This window comes from Trichoplusia ni, chromosome 21 (genome assembly GCF_003590095.1).
Source record: "Trichoplusia ni isolate ovarian cell line Hi5 chromosome 21, tn1, whole genome shotgun sequence".
In the NCBI taxonomy this organism is placed as follows: Eukaryota; Metazoa; Arthropoda; class Insecta; order Lepidoptera; family Noctuidae; genus Trichoplusia; species Trichoplusia ni.
Window position 1 is genome coordinate 3,922,370 of NC_039498.1, and position 15,168 is coordinate 3,937,537.

General features: G+C 35.4%; 1 protein-coding gene across 2 annotated transcripts in view; it reads right to left on the bottom strand.

Moving 5' to 3' along the window:
- LOC113504247 (potassium voltage-gated channel protein Shaker) overlaps nt 1-5,178 on the bottom strand; it is a 290,148-nt gene extending 284,970 nt beyond the window's left edge. The window contains exon 1 of one of the 2 annotated variants that reach the window (XM_026886443.1): nt 4,710-5,171. In XM_026886443.1, coding sequence (XP_026742244.1) covers nt 4,710-4,906 — 197 coding nt within the window. In that variant the 5' untranslated portion in view covers nt 4,907-5,171. Of the gene's footprint in view, nt 1-4,709 lie in introns of both variants that reach the window. The other variant, XM_026886442.1, reaches the window with a different exon arrangement.
- Nucleotides 5,179-15,168: the final 9,990 nt, after the last annotated feature.

Below are 15,168 nucleotides of genomic sequence, written 5' to 3' on the forward strand. Positions count from 1 at the left end.
GTTCGCTCACCTAAATTGTGATTTTAGACTTTGGATACTGAAAACTAGGAATTCATAGTTTGTGCTAGGGATGAGCGTTTAAGCGTGCTTGCTTTTGATAGCGACTGTTTAAAACGTGTCCTTTTTTCTTAATAGAAGTTTTATTAAACATCCATTTATCAAGGAAATATATACGTGTAGACAAAAAATAAGATTCTTCGATTGAAAACGTAATGTTTCCAATCGCAAGAAGTAAAAACGATTTTAAATAATATGAAATTCAAAACCCGATTATACACGATAAATATGAACTCGTATACAGCAAAAGGATATTTATCGTACAGAGGCCTAACAGAGTCCTTAGTGTCAACGGTCTAGACTCGACATAGGCAGGCTGAGACCAAAGGGAGGAAACTAGAGCAAGTTTGCACCAGCAACGTGTTTGCTCAGGTCTGAATAAGCTCCTCTGAAAAGGGAATCTTTTGCGCCGTGCCTTGTGCCTTTTAAATTTTTGAAAGGGTGACGTCATCGCGATGCGAAGGTCAATGTGCTGGCTGTAATGGAATTAAATGGAGTGGAGTATCGTGTCTCCGTGTAATGGAACGGGGAAGTGTGAATGATGTGCCTATGAGGTGCGATGTGTAACCTACTTCCGACTGGGGAAAATTCATCGAATTGATTCAAATGTCTTTTAGTTTTTTTAGGACACATTTATATAAGTATCGAGACGTTTTGATTGTTTATTTTATAGTGATATGTCAAATGCAGGTCAAACATTTTACTGGATTTATTTACACTGATGTGTAAAATTGTAACGTTTAAAAACAATTGTTTTGGAAATTGGACATTTTAATTTGTTTTTTTTCTCAACGCCATTTGTCTCAATATAACCAAAGCTTGTATGAGAACTAGACAACTGATAAACATACTAATATTTCTAAATGCACTTTATATAGATAATTGTTACGTAATTAATTTTAAGTACAGGCCAAACATCATTCCACCCCACACTTTAGAGATTCAATTCATAAATCGTTAGTATAATACCCGACAAAGTTCACAGAAAGGCGCATTGTTAATTGCACGGGCAAATGACATCGGTGTTTTGGGACATGACACGGTCGGGTATGTCCTCGCTCATAATGATCCACAGCCCGGTCACACTTACTTGAATCCTGTTTCATCTGAATTTTTGGGTTGTGTAGAGGACTTTTCATTTGTTATTTAATTATAGTAATAATATGAAGCAATTTAAATGTTACATTGCATGCTTGCGTATAGAATAAATGTATGGATACATTTTTTGATGACAAGTGACGTCACTTGTCAGTACAGAAAATATGAGCGATTCATTTGTTTTGATGCTTGGAAAAATGAAAGGTGTCTACTCGGAATGTAAATGTCTAGCTTTCCTAAGGTTTCACTGTTATCCACATGGAAAAAGTTACAATATTTAACTCAAGAATAAACAGGAAAGTCAATCGCTGATTAACTCAAATTAAAAAAGTAATTTGTAAATTATTTTTGTAGTCACGTCACAACGTCGCAAACTCATAAAATTTACCGAATTAACAGCGTTTATTTTAAAATATTAATATGAATATATAGTTTTTATTACATTTTAATCGGTATTTCAAGTGACAATTTCCCTTTTTTATTTAGTGGTAGGAATTAAATATGTGTCACAGAAGAAGAAGAAGAAAAAACATGCCTCGTCACTGAAACTTATATTATAAGTATATTGCGTAACCTCAACATGAAGGTATTCAGCCAAAAAATATTACATTATACCAGTATTAAAATGGCAATAAAAGTTAATCTACAACCTTACCTTCCACGCTTAACACGATACTCAAAAGATAATTTAGCGTTAATTAAATTGCATAGAAACAGAGTGCCAGCTTTCATGGTTTTATCTAGAGGAATTAAACACAACATGATAAATGCTTTAGTTAAGTTAAAATGAAATGAGCAACTGATGACCCAGATTAAACTTAGTGACAGTTTATTTAATTAATTCGTTTAGTTCATTCGACCCAATTAGCGAAGGGTCTTGGCAATTTGCTTACTGCGCTTCGATACCATCTCTGGTATGTGACAAGTTCGTTTAGTCAATCAATATAGCCTGACAGTAGAGGGTTTCAGTTCAAGTTTGTGTGTTTGACTAGCGACTGTGATTAAGACAAGTGTTAGAACATTTCGAGCATGGTGGATTGCGGTTATGTGTGTGGATTTGAATGCGAGGGTGCAGGTTCAATACCAACGCAAGCTAAAAAGATTGTGATTTTTCACAAGGTTGACGCTGGTTTTATTTTAGGCACCAAAACATGGCTAAATGCATTAGCCAAAGTAAATAAACTATAAGTATTAGTTGCGTCTGTTATCGAGAAGCCAAATCATTGTCGAACATTAGATTTGGCCCTCTCAATTTTAACTCATTTTGATACTATCATTAACGAAAGATTGTTAAAATTAATATAATAACACAATTTTAAGACTTGGAAACAACAACAATAGCAGTCTTATTTTTAAACATAATTCAAAAACAGGTGTATTTAAAAAGAAAACAAAAGAATTCTTACTTCATACCGGAGTTAATTATTTTAAATTGTTGTAGCGACTACCCTTCTTAAAGTTTCGCTGTTTATTTGGAGCTGTCTTTGGTCGGTGAAAGAATTCAAACAATGTGAAAAGGAATGTCGATCGGTGTTTCCACCTGTTCAAAATGTCACTAAATAAAATACTTTAGAAAAATCTTTTTAAGTTGCCCATCCACTAGTGTTGCTTTACAATGGATGCATTTATGCCAATACATCAATAGAAGTTTGTATCAGGCTAGGTTGTTATGACATGTAGGTATACATGGTGGAAACTCAGCCTCAAATTAATGGTAGATTTATTTGACGTGTTTCTGCGGCTGTATCAGATCAGAATCACTATTACTTGTAATTACTTCAGCTGACAAAACGAGTTTTTAACAAAACGCATACAAGAAAATCATTTTCTTTATGTATTATTACTATCTATAACCCATTATTTTTACGTAACAATTGGACACCATCAGAAATAAAATAAAACTAAAATCTTTTCAACGAGAAAAATATGGGAATCGAATCCAGGACTAGCGTTTGTTTGTATAGTATAGAACAATAGGGGTAATTATTTCTCATGAAATATTTTTCCATCATCTATCTAGCCTTTTCCTAATTTAACGAACAACCTTATTTTTCAGACTTATAGCTTTCTGACTTTCCAAAATGACCGTCAAAACTGTGTCAAACCGTGCATTCTGAAACTCGTAGCATGGTCTCATGCTACGAGTTTCAGAATGCACGGTGGCTGGATGGTCCCTCGGTCACCCTTCCACATACTGACCGCACCCAGCATTTCTTTACCCGTGGTCATGTACATTTTAGATAAAATATTCCGAACTTGGAATTTCATTAATACTTTTTACATTAAACAGCATGAAACTTAGTTGAAGGTTATTAAGTAAAATATAACTTCTGTTTGCTACTTACTTGTAAAAACACAGAAATTTATTCAAGTAATCTAATTAAACTTTAATTTAAGTTACCAAAAGTAACAATATTTTTACTTCTGCAAAAACTTCAGCATTTTGTAAGTAATCATGATTTCAAATTACATCAGAAAAGTTAAGATTAAAACACGAGTAAGTAACTCTTAAAATACTGAGAACCAATACCTTATTTCCTAATGTAATCAAAACTTCTGTGGTATATGAGCACATCAATTTAAAATTCGTGAAAAAGTATTGGCCGTCCATGGCCGTCACCTAACCCACAAAAACCAGCGGCGCCAAAAGCTATCTCCTGTTAAAGCACCGTTTATCAAAACACGCCAGGATAGCGTCCACAAATTAGTGGACAAAAGATTTGTAGCTTCCCCTAAGTAAAAAATATGAGCAATTAAGAAAATTGTGCCAAAATATACAAGTACACTTAGCTAGTTAAAGACTGCCAAATGTTCACATTTTATTTGCTATGCTGTCCCTACCCCGCGAGAATTCAACTCATTTGTCAAAGGATAAAAAGGTTTACGAGTTATTATGAACAGTCACTTGCTTCTGACTTTATTTATTCTTTCGTACAGCATTAAACCTCTTTGAGATAAAACGAGGAGAAAAGAACAGCGGACACTATTCAGGAAAAAATATCTGAGGTCTAATGAAAGCCTCACGCAAATTACAAAGTACAATAAGTTAAAACTCGCAAAAAGTGAGGTTCGCGTGTTCAATTTCAAAGGAGAGACTCTGAGATTGTTCAGTATGATAATTTAGTTGTAATAAAAAACTTGGGAACAGCTAAGGTGTGGGTATAATGAGGCCTCGGTGAAGATCGATCGTGGACGGAGGCCGATGCGGTAGAACCACCGATTTCGCAAACAACTCACTATTCCAAGGTGAACACTACATGAACGTTTTTACGTTGAAATTGTTCAATGTCAGAACGACCGCAGAACTAAATTGGTCACAATATTAAGCTCAGCTCGCACGCAGACGCCGTTATTTCATGTTTCAACACGCCACGGATTAACTTAAACATTAACTAACAGACGTTGGATTGCGAGCCTTGGAAAAAAATCCGTAAAGTTACGAAAGTTTTGTTGCGACTTTTGTAAAAGTTTGCAATTTACGTGTTGCGAGAAGTATGTTGCTCGTAACCGAGTCAGCTGCTTGTTGTCGAGGGTGGTGTGTCGGAAGGACTTACCTTTTCCTCGGCTTGCGCCTGGGTCTCCGGCGCTCGCCCTCCAGCTCGCTCTCGAGGCCGCGGCGCCGCGGGCCGGACGCTCCCCTGCGTCGCTCCAGCTTGCGATCTTGCTGGCCCTCCCGGACAGATTCCACTACGGCCACTCTTGGCACGCAGTCATCTTCCTCAATTGGTTTTGGTGTCTGCGGTGCGCCCATCCGAAGATGGCGTTGACGCCACCACAGCACCCACGAACTGATGTTGTCGCGAATCTTGATAATGAACGAACCGGCTACGATAAACTTCTTCGGCTTCACGTCCACTGGATCTATTATGATCGGAAGCTGTCAGTCCATATCTCTCTCTTAAAACTAACTTAGACATTAACGGCAGGCTCAGCTGGCAGTGAAAGCGAACGTGAAGCGATGATTGGTGAACTCAGCAATTGCGCTCCCATCACGAAAAACCTCGAACGGAATCATGTCCACGTACAGTCTGTTCCACAAGCAACAAGCGATTCGATTACATGTAAAATTAAATTTATATAAAATTGGCAGGAATGTGTTGGCAGTTTAAGTTGCGGTGTACTTTCTACATATTTTTTACGTATCGGCGCCGAGATGTTCTGGCGTAGCCATAGCGACGGCTTCGCTATCGGCAGTGGTCGCGGGTGTCAACATGACGGGTGCGCGCGGATGGTGAGCAGTGCAAGCGTGCCGCGCGTGGCTCGTGACTTCACTCAACAGATGTCGGCAGAGCGTTACGTAACGAGTGCGTACCGGGCGCGCAGCCGTGGTTGCGCGACGACGCCGAGCGCGCGAGTGCGGAGGCTTTGCTCGCAGCGCTCCAGCCGGCCGCCCGCCCGCGCGCCCCCCGCCTTAGCCCCACTACCTGTTACCGCGCTATTGTCCTTACTAAATCATTTTTTGGTCAAACTGTTCCGGCGATATTAGTTTTTAACTTATTTTATATGTTGTCATGTATTGCAGTGATCATAAATTAGGCCGCAATGGGTGGGTATAGACACCGGGGAGAGAAAGCAGTAATGTTTTATTGGGTCAGACGTGCGATCTCAAGGTCGCTTTGAGAACATTCACTTCGATTTAGTTTACGAGTACTCTTAACATCCAGACATGATAATATTGGACGCAATGCGTAACTGTTATAGCTATTAAATTTAACGAGACACTTTTGGTAAATGCAGCTTTATAGAGTACGCGATTAAAAATGAGTTATCTTTTAGCTTTCATAGACCGAGCGGAAAACTGTCCCACCGAGCAACAACATTTGATTTCATCCTTTGTGCTTTTAAAGTTATCACCAATGCCATTAACTGCTGTATTAAAAATCTTGGATTGGGTTCGATTGGACTTTTTATACGTTTCATAGCGATGAACGAACTTTCCGTGATTAAGCTTCCTGTAACTTTGTAGCTATGTCTACGACTTTATGAAATATAATATTTATATAGACAAATAATTATTATGACAATAATACATTTATTTTAAAATTAATTATAACTAAATGCAATAATAATGTAATATTATTCATAAATAAATATAGAACAACCTTTCAATAGAGAAATTCACAATTTATTCGTTCAATAATTTTGAATCGTCCATCAGTCCTGCAGTACTAATTAAGCTTGTATTTATCGTCTAACATTAATATTAATGACTTGTTCGTGACGATACAAACGCCTAAAACGCCAATAAATGTCACGAAAACCGCATATCTTTGTTAATAGATCATCTTCTCCGGAGAATAGTTATCATGTTACTTGGTATAATTACGTTAATAGACAGTTAATTGTGTTTTCTTCTTTTACTCGTCAAAATGAATGTTTTAAAAAGGAAGAGAAAAATGAAAATAAATCGAACGATTATTTTTGTTAAATTGAATTACTATTCACGGATCAGAATCTCATTCTCAACTGTGTGAGTGGTAATGAGAGTTCTCACCGATAGAGATAGAGGATTATAAAAAAAAAACTCATACGGGGAACCTGAAAAAAGAAAATCTGTTCCGAGTTCTGAAGAATGAGATTTTGAGAATTTCTTAGGGACGTATTTTTAGTGACAAAAAAATATTTGTGACATAAGCAACCGAAATAATATAGGTATTGAGCTCATTGAGATCTTGAGAATTACTCAGGAATGCATTTTTATAGGCATATAAAATATATGAACTCTTTATTTCATATCCGACTTAAATTAAGTCTAATAATATGAACACATAGAAGGCTTGAAGTAGTTTCAAAGTAACTCTACATTTGAAAAAAAAAGTTTTGACCGCGTAAGACATCCGTTTTAATTTTCTAACTTAACTTGTCACCGTACACTTTCTTTACAGTTCTTCTATGAGAAATTTTCTTTTAAGTGCAGGAATCAATATATTTTTTCAAACCGATAGACTGAGGCCAAAAATTCTTCTTTCAATTGGACATTCGTCCTCACCACTTCGCCAAAAATAAACTATCAATAGTGGCGTACAAGAAGCTCAAAAATGGTTTTGAGCTCAAGCAGTCAACGTATGAATGGCCTTAATTGTTTTTAAAAAAGATTCTATCTTTTCGAACCATCCATCGAACTAATTAGAGTTCTATTTCAAAATGTTTTAGTATTTATCTATTCTATCCGGCCAGATCTAATTACGTTTCACTGTCCTTCGTTCCCAATATGCTCATTTTATGTATGTATATATACTTATATGTGTGTAGAATTGGAAATGGATTCTTATTAATTAGCAATCCTAATGTCGGGTACAGCGGTTTAATTGAAGGATTTATCTGCACGACGTTGAGGGTTCAAACCAAAGCGACTTTTTTTTAATTTATGCAAGGACAATAGAACATACTTACAGTTTAGACACTTGGTACGGGGTACGTAATAGACCTCCTCTAAAGCGACTCGACCGATTCTCATGAAATTTTGTGTGCCGGATCTAGTAGATCTGAGAAACGGACTATTTCTATTTTTCACCCCCCTAAATGTCAAGGGTAGTCAACCCTATATTTCTTGGATAATTTGTTATTGTTTTTTTTTATGGTAAAGCGTACTTAAATACATAAAACCCTAAATTTTTGACACTACGATTAGCCCCTATTTTTCATATGGCAAAACAACATTTGGTCAGCTAGTATTAAAATAGAAAACAAATCGAAAACTTTTCACTCATAACGCTACTTGTCAGCTAAGTTCATTTAAGAGATTCGTCAGCGTCAGTGCTCGGAGAAATATAACTTATCTTCTGGCCTCCGATTTGGAATATGAAATCGCCAACCTACCAGAGAGTAAGCATTGATGATGATGAATAGGTGGCCCTCCGGTAGCAGACAAGTATAAGATAGATACATTATAATCAGTTATAATAACTACATATTAAGCTTATATAACAGTCTCTACATTATAATACAATTGTTTTTTTGACTGAGTTTATTATAGTCTGCTTTGTTCGCATAACCTAATTGTATCTATCACATCATCACTATTTTATGATAGCTAAAAAAAGCTCAGATAAAAAAATATCTATCTTTTATACGCCTCCTATTCAAGTTCAGATTTGTGTGAAAGGAGTGAAACTTTAGGAATACAATTATTGTCAATTTTATATGGAAAATATGTTTTCCAATTTTTATTCTTGTGTTTTTGAAAAATTATATATTTCTATAATATTCAACAATATAGAAATTTCTAGGAAGAACATGAATATATTTTCAGAAATTAATTCCTAATTAATTAGGCATCACATAAGTTTTCGAAGAAATTCGTGAAAGGACTGAACTGAATAGCTAATATACCATTAATTATAACAGAATCACGAAGACCTCTAAGTTTGTTTTTTTTTCTGTAAAAATATAAAAAAATACTTCTTTATCCCTACGTCTTTACCTGTGATATAATTGTTTTTAGGACAAACGGATGATGCAATGCAACTTAGGGAGGATTATATCTATATAGGATATAATGTTTATAAGTAGTAGACTTTGATAGACTGAGTCGATTTATTAATGACAAAAAAGTTTAATTAATTAATTCTTTTTTTATTGTTGTTACAAATGAGTATACGCAGGAAATTATAAAGGCCTTTTAAAGATCTAAAATTAACTTGACACGTGTAAAAAGCGTTTCTCAAGCCGAACTGGGTGAAGTGGAGAGGAACGACTCGTGAATCGACTAATCACGCGGCACAAAAATGAAAACTTCGAACACTGCTAAAATTCATAAACTGAGTTTATTTATAAACTTTGAATGTTTAGCCGTTTAATACCACAATAGGCATTTTAGATCTATATTTAGATGCTCTTGTTTCAAAAACACGAAATAATGATTTTATAAAAAGAGATTATTTGAAATGAAACTACTTTTACGGATTTTATCTAAAATTAAACCGCGATAAAATCCGTAAAAGTAGTTTCATTTCAATGTCTAACATTCGCGTAAACCTAAGAAACCACTAAGAGATTATTTATTTTTATTTTTATTAAAGAGCATTTTTTTTATATTACACTGAGAATACGGATTTAAGCCATAATCCATTTGTCTATCGCAGTTTTTTGGTAAATAGTAGTACAAAAACTATTCATCCGTACAAATATTAACAGACAGGTGAAATCCAATATACTATTGAAAAATGCTTCATAACGAGGACCAAAACGACCTACATGTCGTAGCCACGTCCGTAGCAGTATCCGTAGCAATATTCGTAGCCGAGAACTACACAAAAAAGGTAATGCATTACACCATGACAGTTTTATTTCTAAATCGTAAATCATTACAACGCCTAATTTCGTGTGGTTTTATTCATTGTATGTTCTTTATGGACTAATAATTTTATTCGACTACTTAAATTTTGTTTCAATTTGTAACTTACTGGGCACAAGTAAGCGGTGATAACTGTCGATCAAAAGTACCTGTATACTTACCTTATTTTTTTTTAAATTCGTGTAACATTTTGATCGAAATTATATAAAAATTAATAACGTAAAAATGTCAAAGGCTTTTCACACTCCGGAATGTTAGTATGATTCCAAACATTTAGGTATTTGTGCCATATTAAGATTAGGAGCTAGTTTTCACCAGCCTAAAATATGTCATTTTTAGATTGCGACGACTCTTCATTTATTCTTCTCTTTCACGAGCCACAACTGACCAGTTCAGCAAGAACATCCCGTTATCTCCATATAGGTCACCTGCTGACGCCGGTTTTGTGTTAGGGACCATTCGGTGGTAACTCGACCATTGATTACCATCACCATGAAACAATTTTATTCCTAAATGTACCTTTACTTATAACGACCATGGTTATTAACTACCGTTGCAGTTACAGGTAAAGGCCATTTGGAATATAAGTACATGTATAAACTAATAATAATATTTGTCCACACCTTGGACTGTTAGCCTCGACCAAACGTGCTAACGTTAATGTTCAGTTCGTGCTGGCACGACAAGGGAAACTGTAATGTCATATAATTGTCACATATACTGTATATCACGTTATTAACTATAAGTAATAACTAGCTTTATACTATAATTAAGAAAGTCTTTCTAATTGTACATACAAGCAATGATAAAGAACCTTTTGTCTTGCTCTATATTTTGTGATCAAAATATTCGTCAATTCGGATCAAACGAGCTCAAACTCGATGAAGTTGTATCATTTATTGTAAAACTACGACTACCTTCCTTCTTCATTATCAGAGCGAGTCCATGATATCATAATAGTGTGTTATCACGCAATATACATACGCAAGCAAAATTTCAGATCTCTTGAAAATCGAAAAGTGGGTCAAATTTGACTTGTATGAGTAAGTTTTGATTTCAGAATGCAACTGAACATAAAAAAATGCTGAAGCTTTTTACCGTTTCAGTTTTAGGGTTTCGTTCAAAACTCTGGTACTTACATGAATCTGGTTAGACTAGAAGAAGACCCCAATATAGTTGGAAAAAGGCTAGGACGATGACGATGAGGAATCATTTTAACTACTTTTCTGAATTGGTTACAGGCTGAGTCAAATTTATTTACATTTTTAGTAGGTCTGAAGTTTCATAGATAAATCATGTTATTCCCTAAGATAATCTTTATGAAAACATAATTTTCAATATTATGCTTTTTCTTTGTTTTAACAAATGATGAATGCTAGCGATTACGGTAAAAGGATTTTTATGTTCATTCGCTGCGGAGCCTTATGCCGTAAGTACATAATTATAATCTGAGCGGCTGGTGGTTCGAGGAAAACTAGATCGGTTGAAAAAAAATATCCGTATTTGCTTAACTTACTTATGGATTAGTAATGATTAAGATTTTTTATAGATCTCGGTTTCGTACAATTGGGGAGACCTGTCCAGCAGAGGACGAATATGGGCTGGTTATGATGATGATGATGATGAAGTTTATTTAGGGCAGCCTTATCTCTTAACAGGACAACTTACAGTTGCCGTTGTAAAAGTGTATTGTTTTAAGACTTGCTGGTAGGACTTGTTGCACGAGCCAATTAGTTGTTAGTTAATAGAACTTTATTTGATTGGAGTACCTAGCCAAAAAAAGCACGGTCCAAAAAAAAAACTTCTTTCTTTAAAAATACTCTCAACTAAGATATTCAATCGTTCGTCACATACACAAGACATCAAGGAAAGAAACCAGTTTTCTATACATACCTATCGTTGTCACGATAGTATATTGGCAAATAAACTCCACAACTGCTCACAATGGCTTTGCCAAGCATCCTCACTCGTCGATCGAAATGTGTACTGTAAAATGTAGGTACATTGGCTTCTCAAATATTGACTTTCCAAAGTCCTGTAGCTTTTAGCAATATTTAGCTTTTAAAGTATTACGACGACTTTGGTCGACGACGAAGGTTGGTTGAAAGACGTTCACGAATACTATTTGTGCCTTTGAAGGCTAATAGGGACGATTGTAGGATAAGGATGACATCTTATTTGAAGCACAAGTTGTAAAGATATTTGCATCATGCTTAGGTTTCTCGACAAAGTAGGGACGAGAAATTTGTTTCGATTTTTGCGATTCCATAAAAAGAAATAGTTTAATCTTAAAAGACTGATGTTCAAAATTGGCTTTCAGTACGATATTTATGTTGACTTTTTGTGTATGACTTGTTCTTAATTTCAAAATGTTTAGCTGCAAACTAGGCCCCACACTTCTGGCAATGCTCGCCGACTTCCTCGAACGTTTCCTTGAGTCCTGTGCAGAGTAAATACTGTGAACCGGAGATTGCGACGGTTATGACGAAACAGACCAGATCTAGGACCAAGCTTTAGTGATTCGAAATCGAAGTATTTAGAAAGAAATACAGAAACTAGCTTTATGTTTGAACTAAAACACTATCATCACAACATTTTATCCAAATAGTGGCTCCAATAATTCTATAATGGATAAAATAAGGTTACCTTACGAATTTTTATTCTACGTGTGATGCGAAACATACGCTGCTCTACTTTTTAAGCCCTAATGCAAAAAGGGGAATAATAAGTAAAACAGATAAACTGAAGTTTGTCTGTTTGTCTGTCTGTCTGGGGCATCATACACAGTTCTCGAACGAATTGAGTCATTTTAATTAAGTTTGTTTCGTGTTAAAGGTAAACTACGAGCAGTGTTCTTAGGCAGTTTCGATAAAGATCACTGAAGACATTTATCGTGAGACTATGAGGGTGAAAGCTTTTCACATATCGGGAATTTTTTGAATGTTTCATTTTATGCCATTGTAGTGTGATACCTTGCTTTCAGAACTGAAACAACTTAACTTTAAGAGATAGTTCTCCTGAACGTTGATTTCGTAGCATTCATATTTCAGTAATGCTTAGGTTTGAGGAAAATATCTCGGGTCTTGATTTGTGGCTAGGCTAGTCCGAATGCCAGTTACAGATAGGTGTCGCTGCGGTACGTTATCGACAAGCTTCCAAGTTACTGTGACCGCGCAGACTAGCGTTATATGATAGCTGCAAAGAAAGTTTTGCTATTTCTTTTGATAGAAGTAATCTGTGGTTTTTTCAAATATTCTCGATATCGAAGAGGAAAGGAGAGGACTTTTCGAGAATTTTAGGCTGCTACCTGTCAAATCGGATGCCTAATCTAACATGCAAGCACGGAAAAAAAAATTTAGTACAGAGAACATAAATAATATATATAATATTTTTGTGGGAGTAAGGAAAAGTGGAGTTTATATTTATGACAGTAATATTTTATAAACTGACAACTTGTATATAACTACATGCTGTTTCAACACACGGTTTCCAACTGCTCCAACTGCACACAACAACAGGTATTATCACTCTTACAGCTACGTTAATGTTATATAACAAGTCCGTAGCCCAGGTACGAAGAACTTTAGAAATTAAAAGTAAGTAGTGAACGCTTTCTCAGATAACATCGCGGCTGACCTTGGCACAGTGCTTGTATCGTGTTAGAGCGAGTCCTACTTCAGTAAAACGTTATTATAACAAGTTGTTAAATGGAAGGCTTTGGTTTTGAAAGTAGGTGAAATGTGAGTTATAGTAATGTGAAATGTATTAAAATGACTTATTTTACTGATTGTAACCGATTTCACAAAGGAGGAGGATCTCAAGTCGTCTATATATTATTTTATTTTCTGTATTTGTTTCTTCAGAACTTCAGACTCGATGAACCGACTTCGTTGATTCTTTTTTAATTTAACGTGAAATAATTGTAATTTTTTGTTGCTATCATAAAAAACAAAATTGGGCAAAGTGTAAAGTAACTAATGCCAAAAAATCCTTTTTGAAGGAAACCTCATGAGAAGCAACCATCAACTGACAAAAAACAATACAAGCAAAATGAGGAACCTTGTTCTTCTGAACCAGTTAGAGAAATATAAATTTTATATTTAGCATGAAGAGAATCACTTCAGTTCAAAATGTCTAGGCCAAACCGTTTATGTTGATTGAAAGGAATTGCTCGTTGCTTCATGGTCGCACTAAGTAAGACACTATTAGGGCTGATGTAGAGCCGTTTGAAACCTGCATTTTTCATTTTATATATTGCAAATTCGACGTTGCTTAACCTACTTTAATAGAGAAAGAGTCTCTTTTTTATTCTGTATGCATTTTTATATGCTTTATATGCTTATGTTGAAAGAGCACCATAAAGATTAACTCAACGCTCGACCAGACGGAAGTAAATAAAGAGATTTATGACACTTTTGCTCAATTTCCAAATCCTTACTAAATAAATTTTATCACAAGATTACAAAACAAAAATACCTTTGTTCATAATTGGTATTCTTCCTTAAAATAAAACGCGTTATTTTTAGACGATAATTCTTTAAATAAATTGAACGTAACAAGCGGAAGTTAGAGACGTATTTAACGAGGTGGTCTGTGCTTTATCTCACTTGAATCGTTCAAACGAGAGCACTTGTGTACCCAAAGTAAATGATCACTGAATGCCTCAATTAACTTTAAGTAAAGACAACTGAAAATCACTCACTTTGATCTTAAAAGTAGCCTTTTGGTTTACTTTGAGAAACAGTTGGAATGATGTTTTGTGACAAGTTATTTTCTCGTATTTTCATGCATGATGGTTTTTCGTTTAGAGCGTACAGTTTGGACACAGCCCTTAATATTCCCTTTATGCTCCCAGCAAAGCAGACAAATCCAGCGCTTTGACAAACATTGAACCAGTCAGTACCATCAAAATATTTAAGCATCAGTTAGCCAAAAAAAAGACTATTAAACAACAACATGACAATTGCAGAAAATAAAAACGACAACGGTTCTGCTGCCTGTACGTCTGAAACAGCCTTTAATACCTGAATTATGTCTAAAACTGGAGTTCAAACGATAACAAGCCCAATTTCTAAAAATTAATCTACACACGAAACCTGTTCTTAACCTTGGTCTTCAAATAGCTCACAAGTGGGGCAGAGACCTTCTGAGTACAAGGCGAAGTGGCGGCAAGTTAGATAAGCCGAGTAATTTCCTACCAGCGCCTGTTATCAAGATCTGCATACAATTGATTGCCTTCAACCGCCTCTTCTGTATAACCCTTATCAGTTGAATGACGTGTTATGAACTAAATACATGTCAGAAAATGAATGGCATCTGTTTCCTCCCAGACAATAAGTCAGCGAAAATTTGTCTCTCCAAAATCTTTGAGCCTGTATGGTGAGACAATTATAAGTTGCTCTTGAGATAGAGTTTCACTTCATAACTGTTTTAAAAAATAACAGGGATATTTTATACCTATAGATCCTGTTTATGTTCCCACTATTGTCCTACTATTAGGCCAAAGCCTCTTTCAGACTTTCCTATCTTCCAGCTACGTGCACCTCGCATCTGAGCAGATCATGACACTACTAGGAAGGTAACAATGGGTATTATATCAAGTTTTTAAGAAAGCTCATTTCTTATATTACGTTTTCCTGATGTTTTATTATTGCTCTACTATTTGGAGCGGGAGGAATTGACTATTTAGTAACACCTAACATTTTGAACGTAGGTAG